Source organism: Tyto alba, unplaced genomic scaffold, assembly GCF_018691265.1.
Source record: "Tyto alba isolate M040663 unplaced genomic scaffold, T.alba_DEE_v4.0 Super-Scaffold_28, whole genome shotgun sequence".
Taxonomy (NCBI): Eukaryota; Metazoa; Chordata; class Aves; order Strigiformes; family Tytonidae; genus Tyto; species Tyto alba.
The window spans coordinates 4,367,004-4,389,695 of NW_024881302.1; the positions used below are offsets into that span (position 1 = coordinate 4,367,004).

The window sequence follows — 22,692 nt, forward strand, 5'->3', positions numbered from 1 at the left end:
TTTCCCACTCTCTCAGAGTGAATTCCCTTAACATCCCTTTTCTAATCCCTGCTAATGAGCATCAAAACAAAGACTCAGTTTTTCTTTGTTTTTATTATTATTATTTCTAGCAGACAATTTACATAAAATTCCCCTTTTAAGTTAGTGATTCATAACTTCCTGCAATAAACTACTTAAGGAGCAGCTTTGGTAAAGAATGGAATGAAACAACCAACCAAAAAAAAAATAAAAAAGAACAATCACAGCTGATTTTCAAACCAACACAATTCACCAAATTTAGATTCAAAAGAAAATCTGCCAAGCTGTATTTTCTCAGTGTTTCCAAATATTCCACCTTCCTCCTCCCTTTTGGGGTTTGTGCAGATGTGGGAGCTGCATTCTGTCAAGCAGTTTGTCCTGCTAGATGATGGAAATCCATCTTTACATGATTCGTAGACCTTGAATAGAAGACTCTAAGGTCTTGAAAGAGAGAGAATCTTAATCACAATATGCTACAGCATCCTGTGTTAAATACCTCCGTGTAAATGCTGATGCTAAGAAAAATGAGTAAACCATCCTGAAAACTTGAGATCAGACTCTCATTCAAGGGTCAGAGACCACTCTGGCCACGTCATTTCATGCATATCTAGACCAATGATTCCACCCCTTCCCCTGAAATTGCATTAAAACAACTTATATATCACCTGGATTTTTTTATTTGGCTCCTGTCCCCACCAGAGCTTTCTGGCATTACAGAACACAAACTAGTCTTTTCCTAAAAGGCAGTGCACAGCTCTCAGCAGCCTGGGGAGGCCAGCAGAGACCTCTGTTGGCCAGTCCCCAGCAAAGCAAGCGCTTGCATTATTACATCCTTTCAGGGTTTGCAATACAGTGCTTACTCTATTTTCTGTTTGGGGTAAGTTCTTACTACTTTGGGAAGTTAATTATGAGAAGGCAGGGCCATGTTCTGCAGAAAGACAGTGAGCAGAGTCCAAGGGGATGGGAGCAAGAAGAGGCAGTGGGCCATGTCACACCAATGATCATTCCAGCCTGATTGTGGCTGAGGTAGAAGTCAGAGAAGGAAAAAATTAGTGGGATTCATCCCTACAGGGATATCAAGCGATTCCATTAAAAAACTAAGTCTGGATTAGCACCATCTGCTAAACAAAGTATATCTGCATTTACGCTGAATCTTGGATCTGTCTTCCTTACGGAGTTCACCAATAGTCTTGAATATTGCAGTCTGGATTTCCTACTGCTAGTGAAACCTGTGTTAGGGCTGAGCCCCAGAAGTTGATGCTAGAGATCAAAAAACCCCACCACCGCACCCAGCTCACATAAACATGGTAGTAAAAGCATACCTTGAAATCCCAGATGGTCATTGCTCCATCAATGCCGGTGGTGCAGAATTTACGACAATCTCGTTTGTCTATCTCATAAATAGACACTTGGCTGAAAACAGAGTGATAGCTGTAACACAGACACCCATTCCAGAGAGCCAAAAAGCTGGGGAATTTGGGCTGAATTCAACTCCTACTCTCTCAAAGGGAGACATGAGTATAGCAGAGCTTATGCTAGATTTTTGGTACAATGCTTCAGAAAAATAAGCAAAGAAAAAGGATGTTGAAAGCTCTTTTATCGCTTGGTGACTGTAGCCTAAACATTTTCCTTGAATAAAGACAAATTGCTTCAGAAATGTTATCATCCTCTGCGCTCATATACTTTTTTACATGCAAGGATATTTTACTTGATTAATCTGAATCAATCCTTTTGATGATTAAATACACATGGAAATAACATCTGAAATAGGAAGCTGGTATGTGAATTCCTGTTTCAGGTGAAGTTTGCTGACTAGATTTTGCACAGTCTTGTGAACCATCTACATATTTGATAAGATAAACTGTGTTCAAATTACAGAACACATTAGACATGAGCAAACAGCAGTAGCACGCATGCCATGTTAATGATTAGCTTTACCAGCTTCCAAGTAAGTCCCAGAATTAAGACAGCTGTTAGTGACAGACTAAAATGAAAATGAGATACCAGCTAAACCCATCTGATCTAGCAAATCTGAGCTCTCACAGGTTTGCAGTACACCCTGGGAAACTCAAGTGACGAGGAGAATGTTCCTTCCCCTCATATTGGCAGTCAAGACACTCACGTTATACTGTTTTGGTGCAGTGTCTCCAGGGTAGTGTTACGATCTTCTGTAGTGGCTCTTTTATCCATGTTTCGGAAGCGTTCCATAGCAGAAATATTGCGTTGGATGCTCTGTTTTGGAATGTCTAGTTTGGAAACGAAGGTCAGCAAGCCACGGTCATCACAGTTAAAAAGCATCGGGCAGCAGTCATGGCCCTGCAACCAAACATCATGAAAACATGTCAGGAAACATAAGCAACGTAATCACCGTTTTGTTTTTCTGTCGCTGTTAACTGCAGAAATGTAAAGACTGACACTATGAAGAGCTTGCTTATCATTAACTTTGTAATGTATGCTGGTTTTCCCTCTCCAAAACACTACAACACTCTACAAGGAGAAAATAATAGACACTTACAGCTGCCACCACACTGTTCTCAGAGACAAACGACACACTCAGGAGTGGGAGGAACTCTGTTTTCAGCTGCGAAACCCTGAACACAAGAACATTTGTTAGAGGACTTAATTGAAACCTCTCATCTTTGGCTCCAACAAAAAATAGAGACCGATCCCACACAAGGATTATTGGAAAAGAAGTCAGTGTAGCTCAGTTGTCCTGAGGTGATACCAGAAGGTTTTAATTTGGAATAAAAAGTTTTAACCTAATGAGAGCGTCCTGGAAGATCTATAACAAACATGAAGTATTCCAGGTGAAAGGCTGAAATTATCCAGTATTGTGTGTAAGCAGTGGCAAGCGTTTAAAAAGAATACCCCCAGAAAAGGGGTATTAAATTGATGAAGCTATTAATTTCATTTGCATATAAGAAACACTTGAAGTTTTAGTGCTTGACATCATTTTTTTCAGGAGGAAAAAGCCTGTATGTTAAATTAAGTCAACTTTTGTGATTTTATAATAAATAAGAAATGAATATTAGAACACTTGATACTTAATGATATCCCCAGCCAGGTACTTATACAGCTGTAGCCATAAGAACCATAATTCAAAATGAAGCACAGCAATGCCTGGATGATCCACCAGAGATCTCTGTATCAAAACATATGGGGAATCTCTTCCTCCTTGGCTAGAAAGCCATGGACAAAGAAAAGTTTCAGATCAAAATGAGGAGCAGAAGGAGGAACTGTTAATAAAATATTTTGTTGGATTGGAAGGTGTAAGTTGAAACCTTGCAGCAGCAGTGTCTTGAGGATAGTGGTTGGAATTAACATTTCATTAAACGAACAACTTCTTTTACAAATCCTCGTTGAACATAGGGTCTTAGTAGTTACAGAGTGAGCACGTTTCTGGATTCTCTTGAATTCATTTACAAGGAAATATTGTTTCCCCAATCACTAGAGTGGAACTTTTTTTCTTTTTTTTTCAAATGCCTTCTTCCCCACCCCAAAGTAAATTGACTATACCCTCACTGAAGAATTCTTATAAGAAATTTAAATGATATAATCTAAAATTCTAAGAATCTACCTTATTTGTATAGACCTCAAAGACTCCTGGAATCTACGGTAAAATCATCAGAACTGGAAACAGCAGTCACAGCTCTCATTGTTGCAAGCACAATATTCCACATACTGCTTCCTTCTCTGTCAAAAAGCTAAGAACTAACAGAAAGAGCATACTTACATCATATTTTTTGAGGCATCAGCAACTGACACAGTACTGTCATGACTGACCCAGGCTAGGCGGTTACCGCTGGCAGAAAAACTGACACTGTGCACCCATCCGCCACTTCCAGCACCCCCAAATTCTGACATCAGCTGCCCAAAAGGCATTTTCGAGCCCCATGGTGTACTGGCTGGTTTTTCATCCACTTCCTTAATGTAAGCAGAAAACACCCTGCAAGTAAAAGATTCCAGCATGAACAAAGACGGAAAAAACCTCCTGGGAGCTGCACGTACATTTCACATTGGAAGCAAATAGATGCATCCCAGTTCTACCAAAATAAAATACTACGGTATCTTTAAAGAAGCAGCCACCAGTGGCTGGGAAGCTTCAGTATACCGAGGAAAAGCAATAGTACAAAGGGTGTAATGCATATAGGTTTCCCATAAATGCTGTCCTTGTAACTCCTTTTTTTCTTCCTAGAAGATGGCACAAAAGCATACACTGTCACTGCATTTTCCACTGTGCTAAGATTTCCCTTTCATCCTTTTGCAGTGCTAATAACTCTGAGAGTCAATTCTTCAGTTAGAGAAAAAATACAAATTGCACTGTATAATTAGAAGCTAATACATACACCTACAAAATTACCCACTTTTTAAGAATTTGCCTTTTAGCAGGATTTCAAAGAAAGAAAACTGATGTTCAAATGCCAGCAAAGGGGCTCTGAGCCACCTTATTCTGGCTTATTACTGAAAGAATGCCTTGAAAACCTGAAATACCACAATGTTTTTATAGGTTTTTTTCCCAGCACTACAATTTTCAAGATATGTTTAAATAGAAAGCCTCCCCCTTTCATCAAATTCCTTCTGCATGATTCAGACATGCCACAATATGGTGTTCTTGACTGTTACCATGGAAGTTACTGGGACGTCACAAACATAGGATTAGAGTCCACTGAACGGGAGGAGCAAGCGAGCTACACCACACTACTACCAAAGAAGCATTTCCGTATAAATGAAAAACCGTGATCAAATATTCATGGTTGCAGTCAAACACAAAAAGGAATTATTTTATAGTGAGTTTAAGGAAACATTGCTCCCTGATCTCAGTTTTTAAAATCCTTTACATGTGTGGGGTATGCACTTCAAATGGTGCCTATGTTCAGCTTATTCAAATAAAGCTTATCATTTGGAACAAGAAGGATTTAACTGCAGCTATATTAGGTACAGATTTTCAGAGAATTAAGTATGAATTTACATTTGGCTCTATCAGTTGAAATATAATCTAATGATAATCCTTCAACAAACTTAATTTTACAGAGGCATCTAAAAGAATGGTTCTTTTAATGTATGGAAATAGGACAAGATGTTTAAAGCAGCAGACTTTGACACAAGTCAGAAAAATCATTTCCAAGTGGTAAGTAAAAGACCTTGAAGGTAACTTTAAAAAAAAAAAAAAAAAGTATTTTCCCCTTACTAAAGTCTTCCTCTCTTTTAAAACCAAAATCATCTCAGCTTGAAGGCCCCAGCCTTCAAAGAACATTGGGAAATGACTTTCATTCCCATAGCAATATTGTTCCAGCAAGAATATAAAATTCACACCTATGCACTGCTGTTAGCTATATATATATTTCTAAAGACAAACGTAAAGAGGAGCTCATCTAGGCCAGCCACCAAAAAACCCTCTGCTGAATACCTATCAACCTGGAGCCTCTTCTGCCCTCCATTCTTTTTCCAAAATGTCTCCCACTTTGCTGCTTATTAGTTGGCAGTGGCTCTGGTAGATCCGTTTCATAATTTCTTCAGAACCACCTACCAGAACAGATGCCTACTTCAGGCCCAGATATCGTTATTATCTTTAATATGTAACTGAACATTCCCTTGAATTGGCATTCTAGAGATCTGCATTCATCATTTACCAAAGAGATTATTCTTTCATGGGTTTGGGGAAGAAATAGAAACATAAACTCAGTACCAATCTCCACTATTTTTCCTTTATTTAATGTTTCTATATGGAGATTTCTATGATAAAAGCAGCAAAATCATTAAAATTATTCATCCTGAAGTACAATGTTAAGGAAGAACAGAAAGTTTCCCAAATGTTTTAAACCAAGATTTATTTTTTTTTAAATGTTCTCCATTTTCAGAGAGGTAAGATGCAGGACAGGAGTTTTCTGATGGGAAACAAAAGACTAAGCAAGTCTTCTGGAGAATGCTCCTAGGAATTGACTGAGCCACACCTTGACTTTTGTCCAAAATTAAAAAAAAAAAAAAAAAAAAAAAAAATCACTCTGAACAGAAAATTATGCAAATTAACTTTTCAACCAAAACAGGAAAGAGGAGATAACCAGGGTTGCAACGTGCATAGCAAGCACTGAACAAAGCCTGGAGACAAAAGAGCCCAAGTCCAAAGTGACAGATATATAGACAGGTAGATCAGCTGACCTCATGCCAAGATGCTTTATGAACACACATGAAAAAATTTCCACATGTGAAAAGCATCTGGTTCTGGAAAATGAATGAGCATGTTTCACATCACATTTTTTGTGAAAGGAAGTGAACATGTATAGTTTATCTAATTAAAACTGGAGATAAGGTAGGAAAGCGAGACAACTCTCCTCTTCTTCCCAGCTTCCATTTAATGTCTCTCCTTACATAAAAAGGTATCAAAGGATAGAATTTAGATGCATGGGTTTCATTCTGAAATAAGGAATGTAATAGTCGGTTGCACTTCCCCCTCCCACTCCTTCTTAGTCATTTTTAGTACACACTTTGAAGCTTAAAAATTGCCCTATTACATAAAGAATTTAAGAAAAGAAGCTTTCATTATTATTCAAGGTACAAGTGATTAAGTAAAATATGAATTAAAGTCAACCACTCTGCAGATAGTTCCCCATGGAGACTTCACTGCAGTGACCCCAATCACTCAGCACAGAGCAACGTGCAGGACCCTATCCCTCATGATGTAATTTCACAACCAGTTTTAAAGACTACGCCATCCATCTCACATGCCAACCTGGTTTTACCAGCCTTTTTTTAATGCTCTTCAAAAATGTGTTGTGTTGCATTGGGATGGAGGTGGATCAACTCCTTGACCCTGCTCACCACAGGGCTGCAAAAACATTAAAGCTAGCACAGGCAAAGGGGAGAGAACAAGTGACTCAGGGAAGAAAAAGATGAGATACCGCCTTTGGAAGTGCCAAGTTACTCTGAATTTTGGAACTGCACCATTAGGATATTGCTTTTTAAATTCTAACTAGCAGTGTTGGTGTTCTACAAGATAGCACCTGCTAGTCTAATTTCAGCCTAACAACTAGAGCTTAGCACTCAGTGAATGCATAGTAGTACTACTTCTGTGTACTGCTAGTAAAGAAACCCACCACTTCATTAAATTCAGGCATGAAAACCTCAACAGATGCATGTTAATAGTCCAAAGTCTGCATGCAGTAGCAGCAAAGCCAAAGTTTCTCAAGCTGGATATTTTATTTTGGTAACAACAACAGTATGCAATGAGCCATCTTCTATTCTAATCGCAAATACATGATCAACATGCCCATGCTACTGACGAACTTGAACCAGTAATCCAAATAGATTTACAGATGCTTTATTTTCTCTCACCGGCACTTGAAGTCACAGGATCCTGCAGCCAGCAAAACATTGTTGGGGTGCCAGTCCAGGCTAAGGACAGTGGAACGAATGGGCTTTTTAATGTGTTTGCTCACCCACCTAAATTAAAAAAAAAAAAAAAAAATTTAAAAAAAAATTTACATGAAAATGTGTTACCAGACTCCCCCAAATCCATTAAATATTCCTCAAAAAGATCGCCTCTTGCCAAAGAGTAAACACATCACTTTTGCAAAACACGCATTATGCCAAAATCTTTCATATTCCCTTGTACAGTCTGTGAGCTTTATATGGTTATCTTCATTAAAATTTTAAATACTACAAGCAAACTAATTTTAAATATGTGTCTCTTCACCCGAGTCCTAGTCCCTTTCTAACTAATTTTTATAATGTATCAGACAGAACTCCTTAATGTGAATTTTGCCTGGTCCCTGACATCCTAGGAATAACAGCTCAGTTTTGACTGTGATCTTGAGCTAAGAAGCACTATTTTCTTAGATCACTAAGTACAAATCCTCTCCAGCTCCCTCCAATGAGCTTTACAGTCATCTCTCTTGTCTACTGACTTTTCTACTGTTTAATAATACAGTAACTATAAAACGCAACAAGTAAATGGATGAACTGCCATTGATATGACCAGTTCATACATCTCAATTATTTGAAGTACAGTGTAAAGTGGTCCTGATGTGGAATGCATCAATATTAGCATATATGTCTCAGCAGTTTTAGTTTGTTTGAACTATTTAGAAAATAGTAATGAAATCTATTATTCACTTGATGGCCTTTGGGATGATGGTGCTTTTTCTGTGAATTTACTTCCATCAGGCACAAGCAGTTTTAAGGATCGTATTATTTACTTGTCTTCAACATATGAAGTTCTGATTCTTCTGCAGACAAGCGAGGCAGAGAAAATGTTAACAACTGAGTATGCTGGAAAGCACAAAGGTCCAAAACAATCTTTAAAATGTATTTTGTAGATGGTATCATTTACCATCTCCACATGGAAGACTGCATACAGCACAGCAGGCACAGACTCTTGTGTTTTTATCCACGTTTATGCAATCCAAAATAACAGATACTCAATATACTGATTTCACCTACAGGTGATACGGTAAATGTAGCTCCAACATGTGCAGCTACAAATGCAGATCCATTAAAGATCAGAAGCACTAAGTTTAGATACCAAAGAAAAAAGTTAATGGTTGAAATATTTGTAATAGTCCTGTCTGAAAAATATAAACTATGATAAAAATACATGACAGAATACAGAACAGGTAGGTAACAAGCTCGAACATCTTCTAATAGACCACCCTGGAGATAAGTGACAGACTCGAATTCTTTAATGACAAGAAATGGCCCAAAATAACCTATACAGAAGTAAGAATCAAGTCAAGGTTTCTTCATTCATTCCAGAAAGAGATGGGGAAACGTATCTCTTTTTTCAAATATACAGTTGTGGTAAAGAAATTTTTACCCTGTAGAAATTCTTGCACTTTTGGAAAAGCAACATATGTTTATGGCAGTCAGCTAGAACACATCCACACCAACATGTATAAATTGAAAATAGGCTAAGTCCGAGGCCTTTAGGTGCTACGCCGGAGTAAAGTAGTAAAAGAGGGAACCTTCTCCCTAAGATGTGAAAAGTCCATGAAGGAACTGATGAGGCCTATCCCTCTACATCTCCTGAAGATTTTAGGAATTGAGAAAATAGAAACCTAGTTACCACCATTAAAGTCCAGGCTTTAGCTTTCCTGTGCAGATGCTAAAGGTATAAATGGAAATTAAACAGCTCACCAGTCATTTTCAGATTCAAAGTAGCACACAGATATAAGTCGAGCTCCACTTCCCACAGCAAATTTATTCTCCAAGGGAGACCATTTCACAAAGGTGGCTGCACGATTAATTCTCAGGATCACAAGGGTTGGTTTCCACACGCCGTCTTTCTGACTCCAGACATAGGCATTACGGTCTGCACCGCAAGTTACAATGCGATCGCTTTTGGGAGCCCAGTCGATACCTGCAATTTAGAGTTCACATTAATAAACTTTCCCTTTATACACTGTTTGCTTTACAGTAAGCCAAACCAGAGCCAATCTCACAGCCTTCTACCACAGAGACAGTTATTACTGTTGTTTGTATTCCCCTTGTTCGCTTATTCTCCAGGCACCACTGTAAACTGTTAAGGATATCAGTTTGTCCCTCTAGCTTTCATCAAAATTGCAGATCCCAAATTCCCAGGTTCCACAGGGAGTCTGCTGGCTATGGAAGCCTGCTCTGATGGCTGCCCAACAGGCGGAGCTCTGCAGACCGCCCAAGGCCTGTCTGCCCGCACACTTCAAACCGACTTCTGCAAGACCCATTTCAACAGCTGAAACCCAGCAATTCCAGAACTGTGCACAAGCCTCTAACATTGCTGTCTGCTCGCTGCCAGACCACAGTCACGATCTAAAAGTTTAGATAGCAGGGTTGGGTTTTTTTTTTTTTTTGTTAGAAGTTATCAATCTTTATGTACCAATACAACCCTTGCATTTTTTTCCACGCCTATTTAAACTCAGAAAGGAACATTTACCAAGCAAAAATAACACATTCAAAGAACAAAACGAAGCCTCCAATAAGCCTGACATTGCTTCTTTCCCCTCCTATGCAGCAAAGGATGTTCTCAACTGAAAGGTCTTACTGAAACATTATTTTTCATCTTTCCTTTAGCATCCTTCTTTGAGACACAGAGTACAATCCTGAACTTGCCTGCCACAAAATCGTATTTCAATGGTTTTTCATAACTGTGTTCAGTATTACATTCCTTAAGCACACAAACTAAAAAAAGGATAAAGATATGGTAAGAATTTGTACTAATTTTACCGTATTATTCATATATGGTCTATTTCAAAATATACTTATGCTTAAAAAGTTCAATTTTGAAGAGGCTGGTAGTCTGAAACCATAGTTAACACAAGTCAACCTAGCACTGCTTTTGAAAGGGGGATCATCCTACCTCTCTTCACTTCTTTTGCCCACCACCTCCCTTACACCAGCACTGGCATTCTTCTGAGTCAGAGCAACTTCAGCTTTTTAGCTTAGGAGAAAACTAAGCCAGCAAAAGGAGAGAATAATGCTCTTCCTGTAAGTGAACAGAAGCGGCTCACCACAAACCTCTGAGTCAAGACGAGGGACCTTGTCCCTTGTGATCAGAAGCTGGAGTGGCAGCAGTTGAACCACTCCCATTAGAGACCACAAGTGGTTTGATCAGTCCATCTCCTGTGTCTAACCTCAGTTTAAGTCTACTCTTCACAAAAACAACCGCAGCATTTAGTATTCCAAAGGTATACGCTATGCAGGAAAGCAGGGAGAGCTCTTTTCCCAAGTCATGAATATTTGGCTTCTAACACTAACAAGTAAAATGCACAGAGATGTCTTTGGGGAACAGCATGCCATTTGTAAAATCAGCCCAAGCGACTCTTCACATAAGAGCATGTACAGTTGTGTTCTCTGACAGCAAGAATCAGATAAATTGAATAAAGTTCCTGCAAAATGCTGTTGGGCAGATATTTCTGCCCATTAGTGAGCTGAGATCAGAATAAAGGATATTGCTGTTTTGGGCAAGTGCTTGTATTAATTACTTTCATTTCCTTGGAGAAAAAAGTCCTTATAAAAATATCACCATGAAAAAAAAAATAGAAATATAAAAAGACTACCACAGGACAATCACATTTTAAAAATAACACCTTGTGACTCATCGTGGCAGCTCTTCTTACATTTTTGTTGTGGATCTACAGATACTCTGGGCCTGCAGTAAAAGGTGCTCACTGATGGTCTGTCATAAATCCAGGACTGACCACTTCAGGTCTTTATACAGTCCCTAAAAAAGGATATTTATTGCTGTCGGAAACCACAAACCAACGCAGCAGTCATGTACTTGATGGAGTTTTAATACTAGCACTTGAAAAGGAGCAGCATGTATCACCAGGAGAGTTTGTGACACAACCGAATTACTTCAGTAGACTGAAAATTTATTCTCATTATGTCATTACACATGAAAAAATAAGCAATAGATAAGAAAGGCTCAGTTACTCTACCAAAATGTCTGAAAATTAAATAGGGATCTTCTTCCTAACATTCACTGCATGCAGAAAAATGCTGCAAAGCTCTGTAAGTGGGAATGCCAACCTATAGAAAGATCTATTTACTCAACACTTGCAGATTTCCTGTTTAGATTCTCAACTGGGGAAAAGAGGGGGCAAGCAAACTTAACGTCTAGCACAGCACAATCCCCTCTTACCTGTAATGTGTCCATTGTGTTCCTTTAGCTCATGAGCCTTTACCCACTGGTTCCCACTCTTCTTGTAGATGTGAACTTCATGATTATTAGGGCTAATGGCAATCTCTTGAAGAAGAAATAAAGCAATCCAATAGTACAGAAGGCTTTTCAATACCAAATGCTTTACTTGGAAAGATTTGCCAATCTAAAACCTGTGTTCTCAAATTTCAGAGCATTACATGGGTTTTGTGAACAAAGGGCCAACATCCCTGGATAATCTTGAATAATTACAATCATAACACGGTCATGAGTATACTACACCAAAAGACAATGCATTTGGAACATAGCAGTCCACATTAGAGCAGAAAACTAGGCTATTAAAAAGAAAGGGCTGGTTTGGGGAGGGTCAAAGAAGGTAAGGGCCAGGTCATTCTCACAAGTTGCAGACCAAGAGGCGAAGTTTTATGGAGCACCAGTAAGACTAGATTTACTCATATGCCAGCGTTTAGAAAAGTTATGGGTTTAGAAAAGTTCAGATTTAGAAGATGCATGCTTTTTGGATCATAAGTGGAAGATTTAACATGTAGCACTATGTATTTGACCATACTTTCCCTAAACGTGATTCAGAACATTACAAGATCACAAACTGACAGCAAAGCAAAAGTAGGAATTGAAAAAAAAAAAATCAAAAATTAAAACTAAACATATTACTTACGAGTACGGTCTCTGTTCCATGCATGGCAGGTGATTGGCTCTAGTAAAAACTGATGTAGAGACATTCCGAGTTAAAGATATTCCTATGTTGTAAAAAATGAAAAAGCTGAAAGGTGTAAAATTGAAAACAAAACACTTCAAAATTTGATAATTATTAAAATAAAATCAGCCTTCAACATTTACCAAGGTTGTTTCAGTCCAGTATTACAACTTACAGAAGATCACAAGTACTCAGTAAATAAGGCCACTAAAGAGCTGCCCTTGCCATACGCTCTGATATCTTCAGTAGGACGATGAATTTTAACTGTCCTGCTTACTATAGCTAATTGCAATTGCCCTAAAAGCTGTATACGCTTGCTTCTTAGTGTACCCTCACAGATGAGAGCAGGCTCTTAGGAAATCTAACAAACCTGATAATTTTACTATGGAAATACCTGGAAAAAAAAATTTAAAAATTGAGGGACATGGCTCAGGGAATTGATTTGAAATCCTGACATGTATAAAGGCTCCTGGGCAGCACTACAATAAAATCTTTATATTGTCTTTTTCAAGAAGTTTAAACTGGTGCGTCCAGAACACTGATATGTAACTGTAATCTGCTGATGTATGATCTGACAAAGCCATTTATACATATCCTAGGGAAAAAGCTATTAAGATTAGTAATTAACTAATTACTAATTTCTTCAATTTAATTCTAACACTAAACTGGTTTATAGTTGGGCTCTTGCCCCCATGACATTCAAACATTAAAAGAACAAGCTGAATCATTCTAGTTGCAACTACTTTGTTTTAAAAAGCTAGATACTGAGCCTTTCCTGTAACTTATGACTGCTACAAGAGACAGTGCTGAACATCTGCAATTGGAGGCACACTCACCAGCAATTACAAAATTGTCTAAAATACTTATCGTATTGTATATCCTGTATCAAAGGCAGCATAAACGGATGGAAGATAACATCGTAAAAACTCAGAGTCACCTGTAATAACTAAAATGTGAATAACTCAATATATACAACTGGGATTCGCCGATTCCTGCCATATATTCCACTTATTTTCATAGCAATTTATCCTTGGCTGATGGATCAAAGTCTTTTTACCCCTACATATACATCTAAAAAGAAGTATCTCTGTGATGTCATTCCAAGACATCCACACCCATTAGAGCCTGAAATTACAACATACCCAAGTATGGCCATGTTAGCAGAGGGTGGAGACTCCAGGACAAGGTAGGAATTTGGAAGCAAACAGGAAATGAATGGCAGGCCAACAGAAACTCAGGAGTGAATGAAAGATGAGTACACTCTTACGGAGCTTAGCGATTACTATCACACCACTAGTTTAACAAATATGCTGAAAGTGCTGAATCTTGGAACAGAGATGATATAGTGATACACAAGTAACTGGAGAGCCTTTTTCTTTTCTCCCTTTTTTTTTTTTTTTTTTTTTTGAGAAATCAAGCACTGCTATTTTAAAGAAATACAAGTTACGGTTACATTTCAAATGTACTTCAAATACAGCTTTGTTCCAGTTCATCATTTTAACCAGCACTATTTTCATGGTTCTTCTGATAATCATATTCTACCAAAGGAAGCTATTAAATATGGGCAGTCCTAAGCAAAATAATTAATTACTTTTTATTAATGTGAAAAAGTTGACATAAGCCAAGTTACCTTTGACCTTGGACAGCCATGATTTGAGATTCCATGTGTTAATATAAGCAAAACACAACTGCAAATTGCTTTTCCACGATCTTGCTTTAGTACATGCCAACATTCAGTAGCAGTACATTTCCATATACAGGAAAAGTTGAAGAATTGTTCTACCAAAAAGGAATGCTCAGCCTTTTCTACTCTTTCTGAAATAAAATGTAAAAGTATCCAACTTCCCCCTCTCAAGGAATGCAGCTATTTTGAAACACTTGCTAATACAACCCTGGTACTTTCTTTACAGATTGTCACTGCATATAAACGATATGGTCCCATCCTGACTTCTGGTTCTGTGATTTTTACACACTGTTCCCAAAGACAGTCTAGACAAGCAATATGATCCATTCCTTCTCATTGATTGAGCTTCTTGAGCACCGTAACTTGGAGCAAGCGACTGTTCTCCATTTTAGTTTGGTAACAAACTCAAAGATGATAATCTCAAAAAGCACTACTATTTCTGTCATCTGATAGTTGCAGTGCTATTTTCTTCAGGAAGATAAATCTTAAAGAAGTATTCCAGTTATATATATTCTTTACCAATACACAGACAAAATCAAACTCACATTTCACTAGAGAAAACGCAAGTGGTTCTATGATTCTTGATATAATTCATGTGTAGTAAACCCCTCAATGCCTTCCTGTAAGCCAACCTCTGAATCTCACACAAGAAAGATACTGTTATGATAACTTTGGTAGCCAAGCGCTTAACAGAGCTACCTCTGATCTCTTTTTCAAATGCAAAGTAACTATTGCTGTTTCAGTAATTTTTTTTTAAAAAGGAATTAAAAAAAAAAAAAGGAAATCTTGCATCTTTGTACAGCTGGAGTTCTTTCAGTATGGAGACCTAAAAGATCAAGGTTAGGAAGTACAGGACACAGCTGCTGTCATCTCTCAATGGGGTGAGAAATATGTGGTGTAAGGCAACTAGCAAGGACGCAGACTCAGATGTGGAGATAACATGTGTGTGTGTGAGAAAGAGATCTTTTAAATCCTTGCCTATTTTCAGAGCACCTACATCACTTTCAAACATCTGGAAAAGAAGTGTCTATAATTAAGGGCTGCCTCCTACTACTGTCAGTCCCTTCCAAGTCACTCAGCGCAGCCTTCCCAGGAGGGCAACTCCTCACTGGCAAACCTACCGACACAGGACACCATTAGCATTATAAAGCCGACCGGTTTGCGATGGACTGTGGGCTGCGGCCCTGTCCCGCGCTGTCACCACAGGTGCCCAGCGCTGCTGGGGGGGCCGCCCCGCCGAAACCCGCCCGGCCGCGTCCCTCCAGGGCGACGGGGTTGAGGGGTCCCCCCATGGCCTCGCCCTCACGAAGGGTGTCCGCAGCCCCCCGCTCCGTGCAGCGGCAGGGCCGGGCAGAGCCCCCGACCCTCGGGGCGGGGCGGGCCGGGACTCCCCCCCCCCGCCCCCCAATCCCCTCAGGACCGGCGGGCCTGCAGGCTCCCCCCATCCCTCTCGGGGCGACAGGAGGCCGGCCCAGCGGCGCCGCCAACAGACACCCCCGGCGGCGGGGGACACACCGGACTCACCTGAGGCGGCGGGAGCGGAGCGGGACTCGCGGACTCTGGTCAGTCAACGCGGCTCCGCTCCGGGGGGAGGGGGGGGGGGGGGCAGCGAGCCCCGGCACTGACAAGGGAGCCAGGAAACGCGCTCTGCGCCTGCGCGCCGCCCCGCGGGCTGCGCCTGCGCCGCAGGGGCGGGGGAAGCCGGGGCGCGCCGGGGAGCCCCTCTGCGCCTGCGCATCGGGAGGGGTGGGTGGTAGCGTGCCCGCGCCTCACACAAAGGCTGTGGGGAGCGCGCATGCGCAGTGAGGCCTTTGTGCCCCTCAGGGAAGGCGGCGGCGGGGTGGGAGGGAAGGTGTTAATATATTCTAGGAAAGGGTTTGTTTTTTTTTTCATTCGCCTCAGGTGCCTTGTAATCTTTTGAGGGGAAGGAGGCCGTGGCTGTTGGGTAGGAGCTAGGTGTCTGGGGAGGCCTGGAGCAGCAGGTTTGTGTGAGGGTCTCCTGAGTTGGGGATTGTTAAGGGAGAGCTGGAGGCTTGGGGGGAGGAGGTCATGAGGAGTTCAAGGGAGATCATTTGGGCTTCTTCGATGTAAGTTGACTTCCAGAGAGTTGGAGAGCTACCATGCTATGGGTCTTTGTGACCTTCCCCATGAAGGCTGAAGGATGGAAGGAAAGTGCTCTCCACTGCAGGGTTTAACAATCCTATCCAAACTCATTCAGATGCTGTAGAGCCTTCCCTCCTATCTGTCTGAAAATGCACTTCGATATTCCGATACTTTGCCCTATTCTTAATCCACTTGAGGAGCTGCTTGGGGTTTTATGGTTTGGCTCCAATAAATCTTCAAACTCCATTTCCTGTAAGGTTTTGTGAGCTCAAGTACAACAACAAAAACAAGGCGAGTCTGGGGGAATGGGGAGAGATTAGTGACTCCCAGGTATACAGAGCAATGGAGTACTGAGTTTAATTTTGAGTCTGAGAGAAAATAAACAATTTATAAGCATTTAGAAAGAAACAAGAAGGTGAATGCTAGCCAGCATGGCTTTGTCATGAATGAATTGAGCCAATCTAATTTCCTTTTCTGGCATCATAACAAGGCTTGCAGATAAGGGAGAAGCAGTATATGTCATATATCTTGACTTTTAGTAGAGCTTCTGACACTGGCTTGCAGGATATTCTAATAATAAACTGGAAAACCAGTCTAGATGATACTGTGCTGAGGGAGTTGCAAAACTGGTTGAGGAAAAATGTACTTGATAGCGGTGCTTATACAGGGAATTACCCCGAGTCTATTACTCATCCATGATGAAATAAAGAATGCAATTACTGCATTTGAAGATGAGATTAAGTTTGAAGGCAGAATAAATGCAGTCATAGAACTTGGATTCAAAGTGGGAACTCTATGGAAAATACAGGATGCAGTTCAGTAGCAGGTGCACTGCTGTATGTTTTAACGCAACCAAGTACAGAACTGCAAGACTGTGAAGAATTGGGCAGCTGGCAGTGCTGCAGGAAAGGATGGAGGGGATGCCAAGGGTTGTGAGCTGAATAGAGGTTCCTAATGTCTTGCTGTTGCAGAAGAGGCAAATGGCGTGCAGGTCCATATAGGTAAGAAAGTGCTAGTAACACACAGGAATCCTGCACTGTAAGAGTATGTCAAGTCCTGGGGTCCACGCATGAGAAATATGGGTGATTTGGAGAAATAAGTGGCAATAATGATCAGAGTCTTTGAACATGTGACTTTTGCTGAGCCTGTTGAGAGGATGGAAAACTGAGGAAAGATGTGATAAGCCTTCAAATAGATAAAAGGCTGCTGCTATGAGAAAAGGAACAATTTGTTCTTTTATGTCCACTGGGGGCAGGGTGAGAAGTCATAAGCTAAGATAACGGCAAGGCAGATCTAGGTTACAGTGAAAAAAATGACCAGTGATTCCTTTGAAGTAGTCAAGCCCTGTGTTGGACTGACTTGGCAGGATGTAGGGCTCTTAACGGTTTTTAAGAATGGATCAGACAAATACTTGTCAGAATGGCAAAAGTGCAATACAAGATCTTGCATAAATCAGTGTTACTATGGCTCTGTAACTGTGAGATATGTAACCATTGCAGCCCTTATTGGCTTAACGATAAAACTAGATCATCTGTACAGATTAAAGATACACAACTAGGCCAAGTAAAATTACATAACAGGAATGACATTATGTGTAAGTATTGTTTTATGTTCACAAAATGATTTTCATCAGATGGAGTCAAAGTATCTAAACGAAGAACTCTGCAGAACTTTTAAGCATTAATGGCTAAAGCCCTGTCTCCAGAAAAGCTTTCCGGAGAATTTTCCACCATGGTTCCTGCTGTATTGCTGATAACAGTTATTCTGTGCTAATCCAGAAAGGATGCCAATGTTTTTGAGGTTAAGGCCTCAGAAGCAAGGCTTGAACTGATCTTGGTGAAAGTAGATTAGATGCCGTCTGACCTTAAGATATATATGAAAAAAATTCAAGCTGGGACATCCTCATGCAGCAAATGCATGTAGATGGGTAGCAGCTGGTCAAAAAGAGGTTTTTTGGAAGCAGGCGGTTACATATACAAACAGGTAGTTGCAGATGAAAGTACTTGCCTTGAGAGGCATTGCAGATGTGCATTGCTCGCCCCAGTATTTGAAAATTACAGTGTCACGTCATGCTTGATATTTAAAAGGAAGGTGCAACAAATGTAATTTTTTCCCCTAATTGTACTCCTTGTTTCTCTAGAACTAGAGAAACATCTAGATCAGAGTAATTTGTCAAAATCGCTTTTCATCAGTAATATTCTTGAATTATCAAGAATATTGACTTCAGATTAGATAAAGTCACTGATGAACTAAATAACTGCAAACTTGGGATTTTTAAGCCTGGAAAGATGATGTATCCCAATGTCCTGCTCCTTTGCTACTTAATACTGTGTCTGTCTCCCTTGCCAACTCCTGTTTTAACTTTGTGGAATGTGTGCAATAGTCACAATACAGAATGAGAAAGAAGGAAGACTGCTCCTACTGTGTGCAGCTTGACCAGGCTTTTACTGTGCAGTCTTTTTGCATACTGGCTTTCTAGGGAATGATGGGCTTGATACAACCTGCTTCTTCCCCGCTGCCAGAGAAGGTCTGTGGTGAAGCAGGTAGGAGTGTGCATGCTGAGGCTGGCAGGCCCTCAGGCTCTAAATGACCACCTTCAGAGCAAAGCGTAAAGTGTGTGACATCTGGCAGCATCTGTGCTCTGTTAGCCCGCTTTTCAAAGCATGTATGCCTAAATGCATTTGTTCCAGTTGTCCAAGCAGGGCTTGGTGAACAGCAGCAGGGTGTTTGGATGGCCGAAGTGCTTTACTCTGATTCCTACAGAAGATGATCACTAGAGAAGAAACAGCAGCAGTGCTTACAACTTTTGCTTTGTTTTTTTTTGTTTTGGTTTTGGGGTTTTGGTTTGGTTTTGTTTGTTTGTTTTTTTTTTACATTATGGCAGCAAAATTGTACACTGGCATTTTCATTTTTAACATTGGCTGGTTGAAGGTATCCCCTGAGGGTCATCCTTCCTAGTCCTGGAGTAATTCTTCCACAACCAACAGAGTCTCATGTTCTGAAGACTGTACCTCACCGTGCCACCACAGGAGCTAGTTTTGCCTCTCAGCTTGTTTGAATTTTCTCTTTCTGTGCTACTCTACGCTCCTGTTGCAGCACCCCGCTATGTCTAGCATCCTAGATTTGAGCAGCAACCCAGAACACTATGTTCTGCTGTCTTGCTGTGAACAAATTCAAGTTTTTCCCCATACAATAGGCTTTATTAAGACTATGAATGGAGACTGTTGATGAAATTAATTACTTGCCACAGATTGCCCAGATTGTACTTTCTATCCTTGACTTCTTGATATCTCAGACCGGTAATTTTAATCAATACTATGGCAATTTTTCAGTGGGCAGCTGGGTACCAAGAGTACTGGGACACAGTACTCTGGAAGAAAAGAGGAGACTTAAGCTGTGTTGCTGTAGCATCTTATTTACCTTCCAAAACCTTGCTAAGAAAGAACGTAGAAATGCTATAATGTCTAGGCATGTTTGACAAGCAATGATGTGCAACCTTTTGGTTTTAGGCCAGTGGAAGGAGGAGAAGGAATCGCGTGGTACTTGCTTTGTATAGTTCTGTTCCCTGTCTTCCCTACTAGACTGCTGGAGTGCACAGAAATGTCCTGGAGTACCGTGCCAAGATGAGGTGGGCTTTTTTCTGAGAGGTCCTTGCTGAGCAATTTTGATGCCCTTGAGAAAAGATTTAGCACTTAATGTGCATCCCTTCTGGAAGTAGAAGGATGCTGCTCTTTTCCCCTTTCTCTTTTACCATTAATGAAAACACGTCTGTACTAACCATTAGCCATTTCAGAACTTACGTCTGTACCTAGAGACTTGTGGAATGTCTCTGTTCCCTTTTGTAGGAACTGTGTGAGTCAGCTGGTGTTGAGAACACACCTATGCTTTCCTCATTCTCCATCCCACACCCTTTTCTGCTCTAATAAATTCATAGCAGGTGGGTTCAAACATACGAGGTCCAGCACCGGTGCCTATTCCCAAGCTGCTGACACAGAGGAAGAGGATTGAGGCACTTAGATAACCTCCCCAGAAAGTGACCCTTTTGCTTGCTGAGACACAGTGCCTGGTGTGCAGTTTGTTTCGAGCTCATTCAGCCATCCCATCTCCCTCTCTACATCATCCAGCTCATGTATGATCTTCCTTTACGTGCCCAGGCTCTGGTTAGCCTCCCATTCCAATACCACAAAGTTTTATTTAACAAGAGAAATCTTTGCACTAGAAAAACTAACCTGGAATATGTCCCATATCTGTGCATAATGACATCAAGGTGAAGAGTACAGTCATGACCCTAAAGAATGGTAGTTAATAGATAATTTTTTAAATTGTGTGTTCATGTCTGTGCACATATTAGAGACTGTATTTGAGGACAGGAATTGGCTGCAAAGCAGGGAGAAGAGAAGAATCCTTTGTAGACAAAGGATTCCGCTTTCGGGTGACTCTCTCAAAAGGTGCATGCAAGTCTACAGTGGGCCACATGTCTAGGGATGCTGTCAGTATAAACTGAATGTGTGCTTCCTGCTGTATGTGTTTTAGAGAGGCAAAATGCCCCAGTGTGCATAAGGTGCAATTGTGTGATGATAGAATATCTCAGGTTGGAAGGGATCCCTAAGGATCGAGTCCAACTACCAAGTGATGAAACAGTGAGCTGGAGCAGAGAATGCATGCTGCCTCCTCCATTTGCCTCTTCTAAGTTTACAGTTTGTTCTGCATCTTTTCCAGGTGCTCGCTGGGTTTTTAGCCATCTTTTGTGGAAGACCATCTCCTTTAGAGGCCTCTTGTTCTTGTGCGGAATTTTCAATCCCCACACAGTGTTTTTGTTTGGAATCTAGCTCTATTTCCAATTCCTTAATTGGAAAAAGAGCAGAAGGGTAATGGATGTGCAGTTACGAGGATCAGAAAAAGAAATAGAAAGATGGTATCTACCCGAGGAATTCAAAGCTACTCATGCTCTAGAGTTTTGTTGCAGTTGAAAACTAATCGGCAAGTCATGCTGCTGATGGCAGTATACCTTGCAGATTCTCCTGTGTGGGTGTGGATCAGCTGCTGACACGAGTGGCTTGTTATTGCTGTACTCAAGCACCATAATGATTCTGATCGATGAGTTGTGCACAGGGTGCAAAGTGCTGCAGTTCTCTTGCGCTCCAGTGGGTTGAGAGTGTCCTACATGCATCTTTTCTGCCTAGTCTAGTTATTTCCTTAAATTAGCGCGTTCCCTTTGGGGCATGTTGGTTGTTAAATGAAAATGTTCCTTTTCAGGTATTTGTGCTGAATGTGGAAGCTCAGGTGCAGGAAAAAATTTCATAGCTGCTCTGTTGGAATGGTCTTTCTAATGTATTTGTACATGCTTTTCTTACCCTGGTGTTTCATGATGTTGCCATTTTTCTCCTTCCAGGGCTAACTGCTCAGCCTATTCCATCTTGACTTACGGGTCTTTTATTGCAATTTAATAGTTGTTCTTAATCTTTTCCAGGTGCATGTAATGATCCTGCTCCTGACACAGATCTTTTGCCACACAGGAAGCCTGTGTGGAAGGTATGAAACAGATTGACAACACAGCTATTTATACAGATCATTGAAAGCTAGGATATGTAGACCTGATATAACCTGATATGTTACCTTCTGAGAAATTTTGCCATCTCTTTAATTTTTCTGTGTATCATAGGCTGCCTTTCTAAAGACTGGATCCACAATTCACGGAAATCAATGGAAGTAATCCCAGCTGTCTTGGACAACTCTAGACTGGACCATAAACCAAGTGGTGGTATGCTCGCTTAGTACCACTGGACAAGTTAAAGGTATTATCCCCACCTATTAATAAGTCAATAGCTTTAGTTCTAATGACGCTTTGGGGGGTTTTTTCCTACCCTTCAGTGGAAAGAGGGTGGCTGAGAGTGTGCTGTAGATGGAAAGTGAAGATATTGTCTGAACATGCAGCAGCTGAAAGCACAAAGGTGGCAGAAGGCTCAGCCTCGCTCTGGGAGGAAATGCTATGCATTAAATCCACAGCTAGCTATGATATTTCTGAAGTGCCAGTTGTCAGCACAGTGCCAAAGGAGCAATCTGCTCAGTGCTGGCAACTTTTCTCCCCTCTGTGCCAATTACGAATGCCATTGACTAGCTCGAGGGGGAAGCCAGCCTACTCTTTGTTGGAGGCCTGATAGGTGTGATGAGTGGAGTTGTGTAATAAGGGAAAGAAAGGACAAATTGAGAGGAAATGGAGGAATTCCTCAGGGTGCCATCTGTGATGTAGATTACCAGGGAGGCAGAGAGGAAGTAGATTTCTTCTTTTGTGGATTAATTTTGCCAGGCTGCAATCAGTGAGCTAACATGCATTCTGCTTTTCAGGATCATAAAAAGCAATGCAAGTGCTAACATGTATATTAACACTGTGCTTTCAAATCAGCACCAGTGAGAAATAATGGAATATATACCTTAAGGTTTCCAGCTACCAGTCTAAAGGGCAGAAAGGTGGAGAGGTGACTTACATCAGGCACAACTTGCTTTGCTCTCTCATCAGCTGCTTAGTACTCACTGGTGATTTCC

The 22,692-nt window shown here is 40.7% G+C and overlaps 1 protein-coding gene across 2 annotated transcripts; it reads right to left on the reverse strand.

Moving 5' to 3' along the window:
• Window positions 1–74: 74 nt before the first annotated feature.
• ARPC1A (actin related protein 2/3 complex subunit 1A) lies at window positions 75–15,725 on the reverse strand. Of its 2 annotated transcripts, none has more exons than XM_042798503.1 (10): window positions 15,571–15,725; window positions 12,324–12,428; window positions 11,630–11,734; window positions 9,148–9,370; window positions 7,348–7,455; window positions 3,752–3,964; window positions 2,534–2,609; window positions 2,141–2,334; window positions 1,341–1,431; window positions 75–459 (listed from the first exon to the last, which is right to left on the reverse strand). In XM_042798503.1, exons 2-10 carry the CDS (start codon window positions 12,385–12,387, stop codon window positions 421–423), a joined length of 1,113 nt encoding a protein of 370 aa, XP_042654437.1. In that variant the 5' UTR covers window positions 12,388–12,428; window positions 15,571–15,725; the 3' UTR covers window positions 75–420. The 2 variants fall into 2 exon arrangements, with proteins under 2 accessions (XP_042654437.1, XP_042654435.1); XM_042798501.1 differs by having other exon boundaries at window positions 12,324–12,405; window positions 15,571–15,724.
• Between the last annotated feature and the right edge of the window lie 6,967 nt (window positions 15,726–22,692).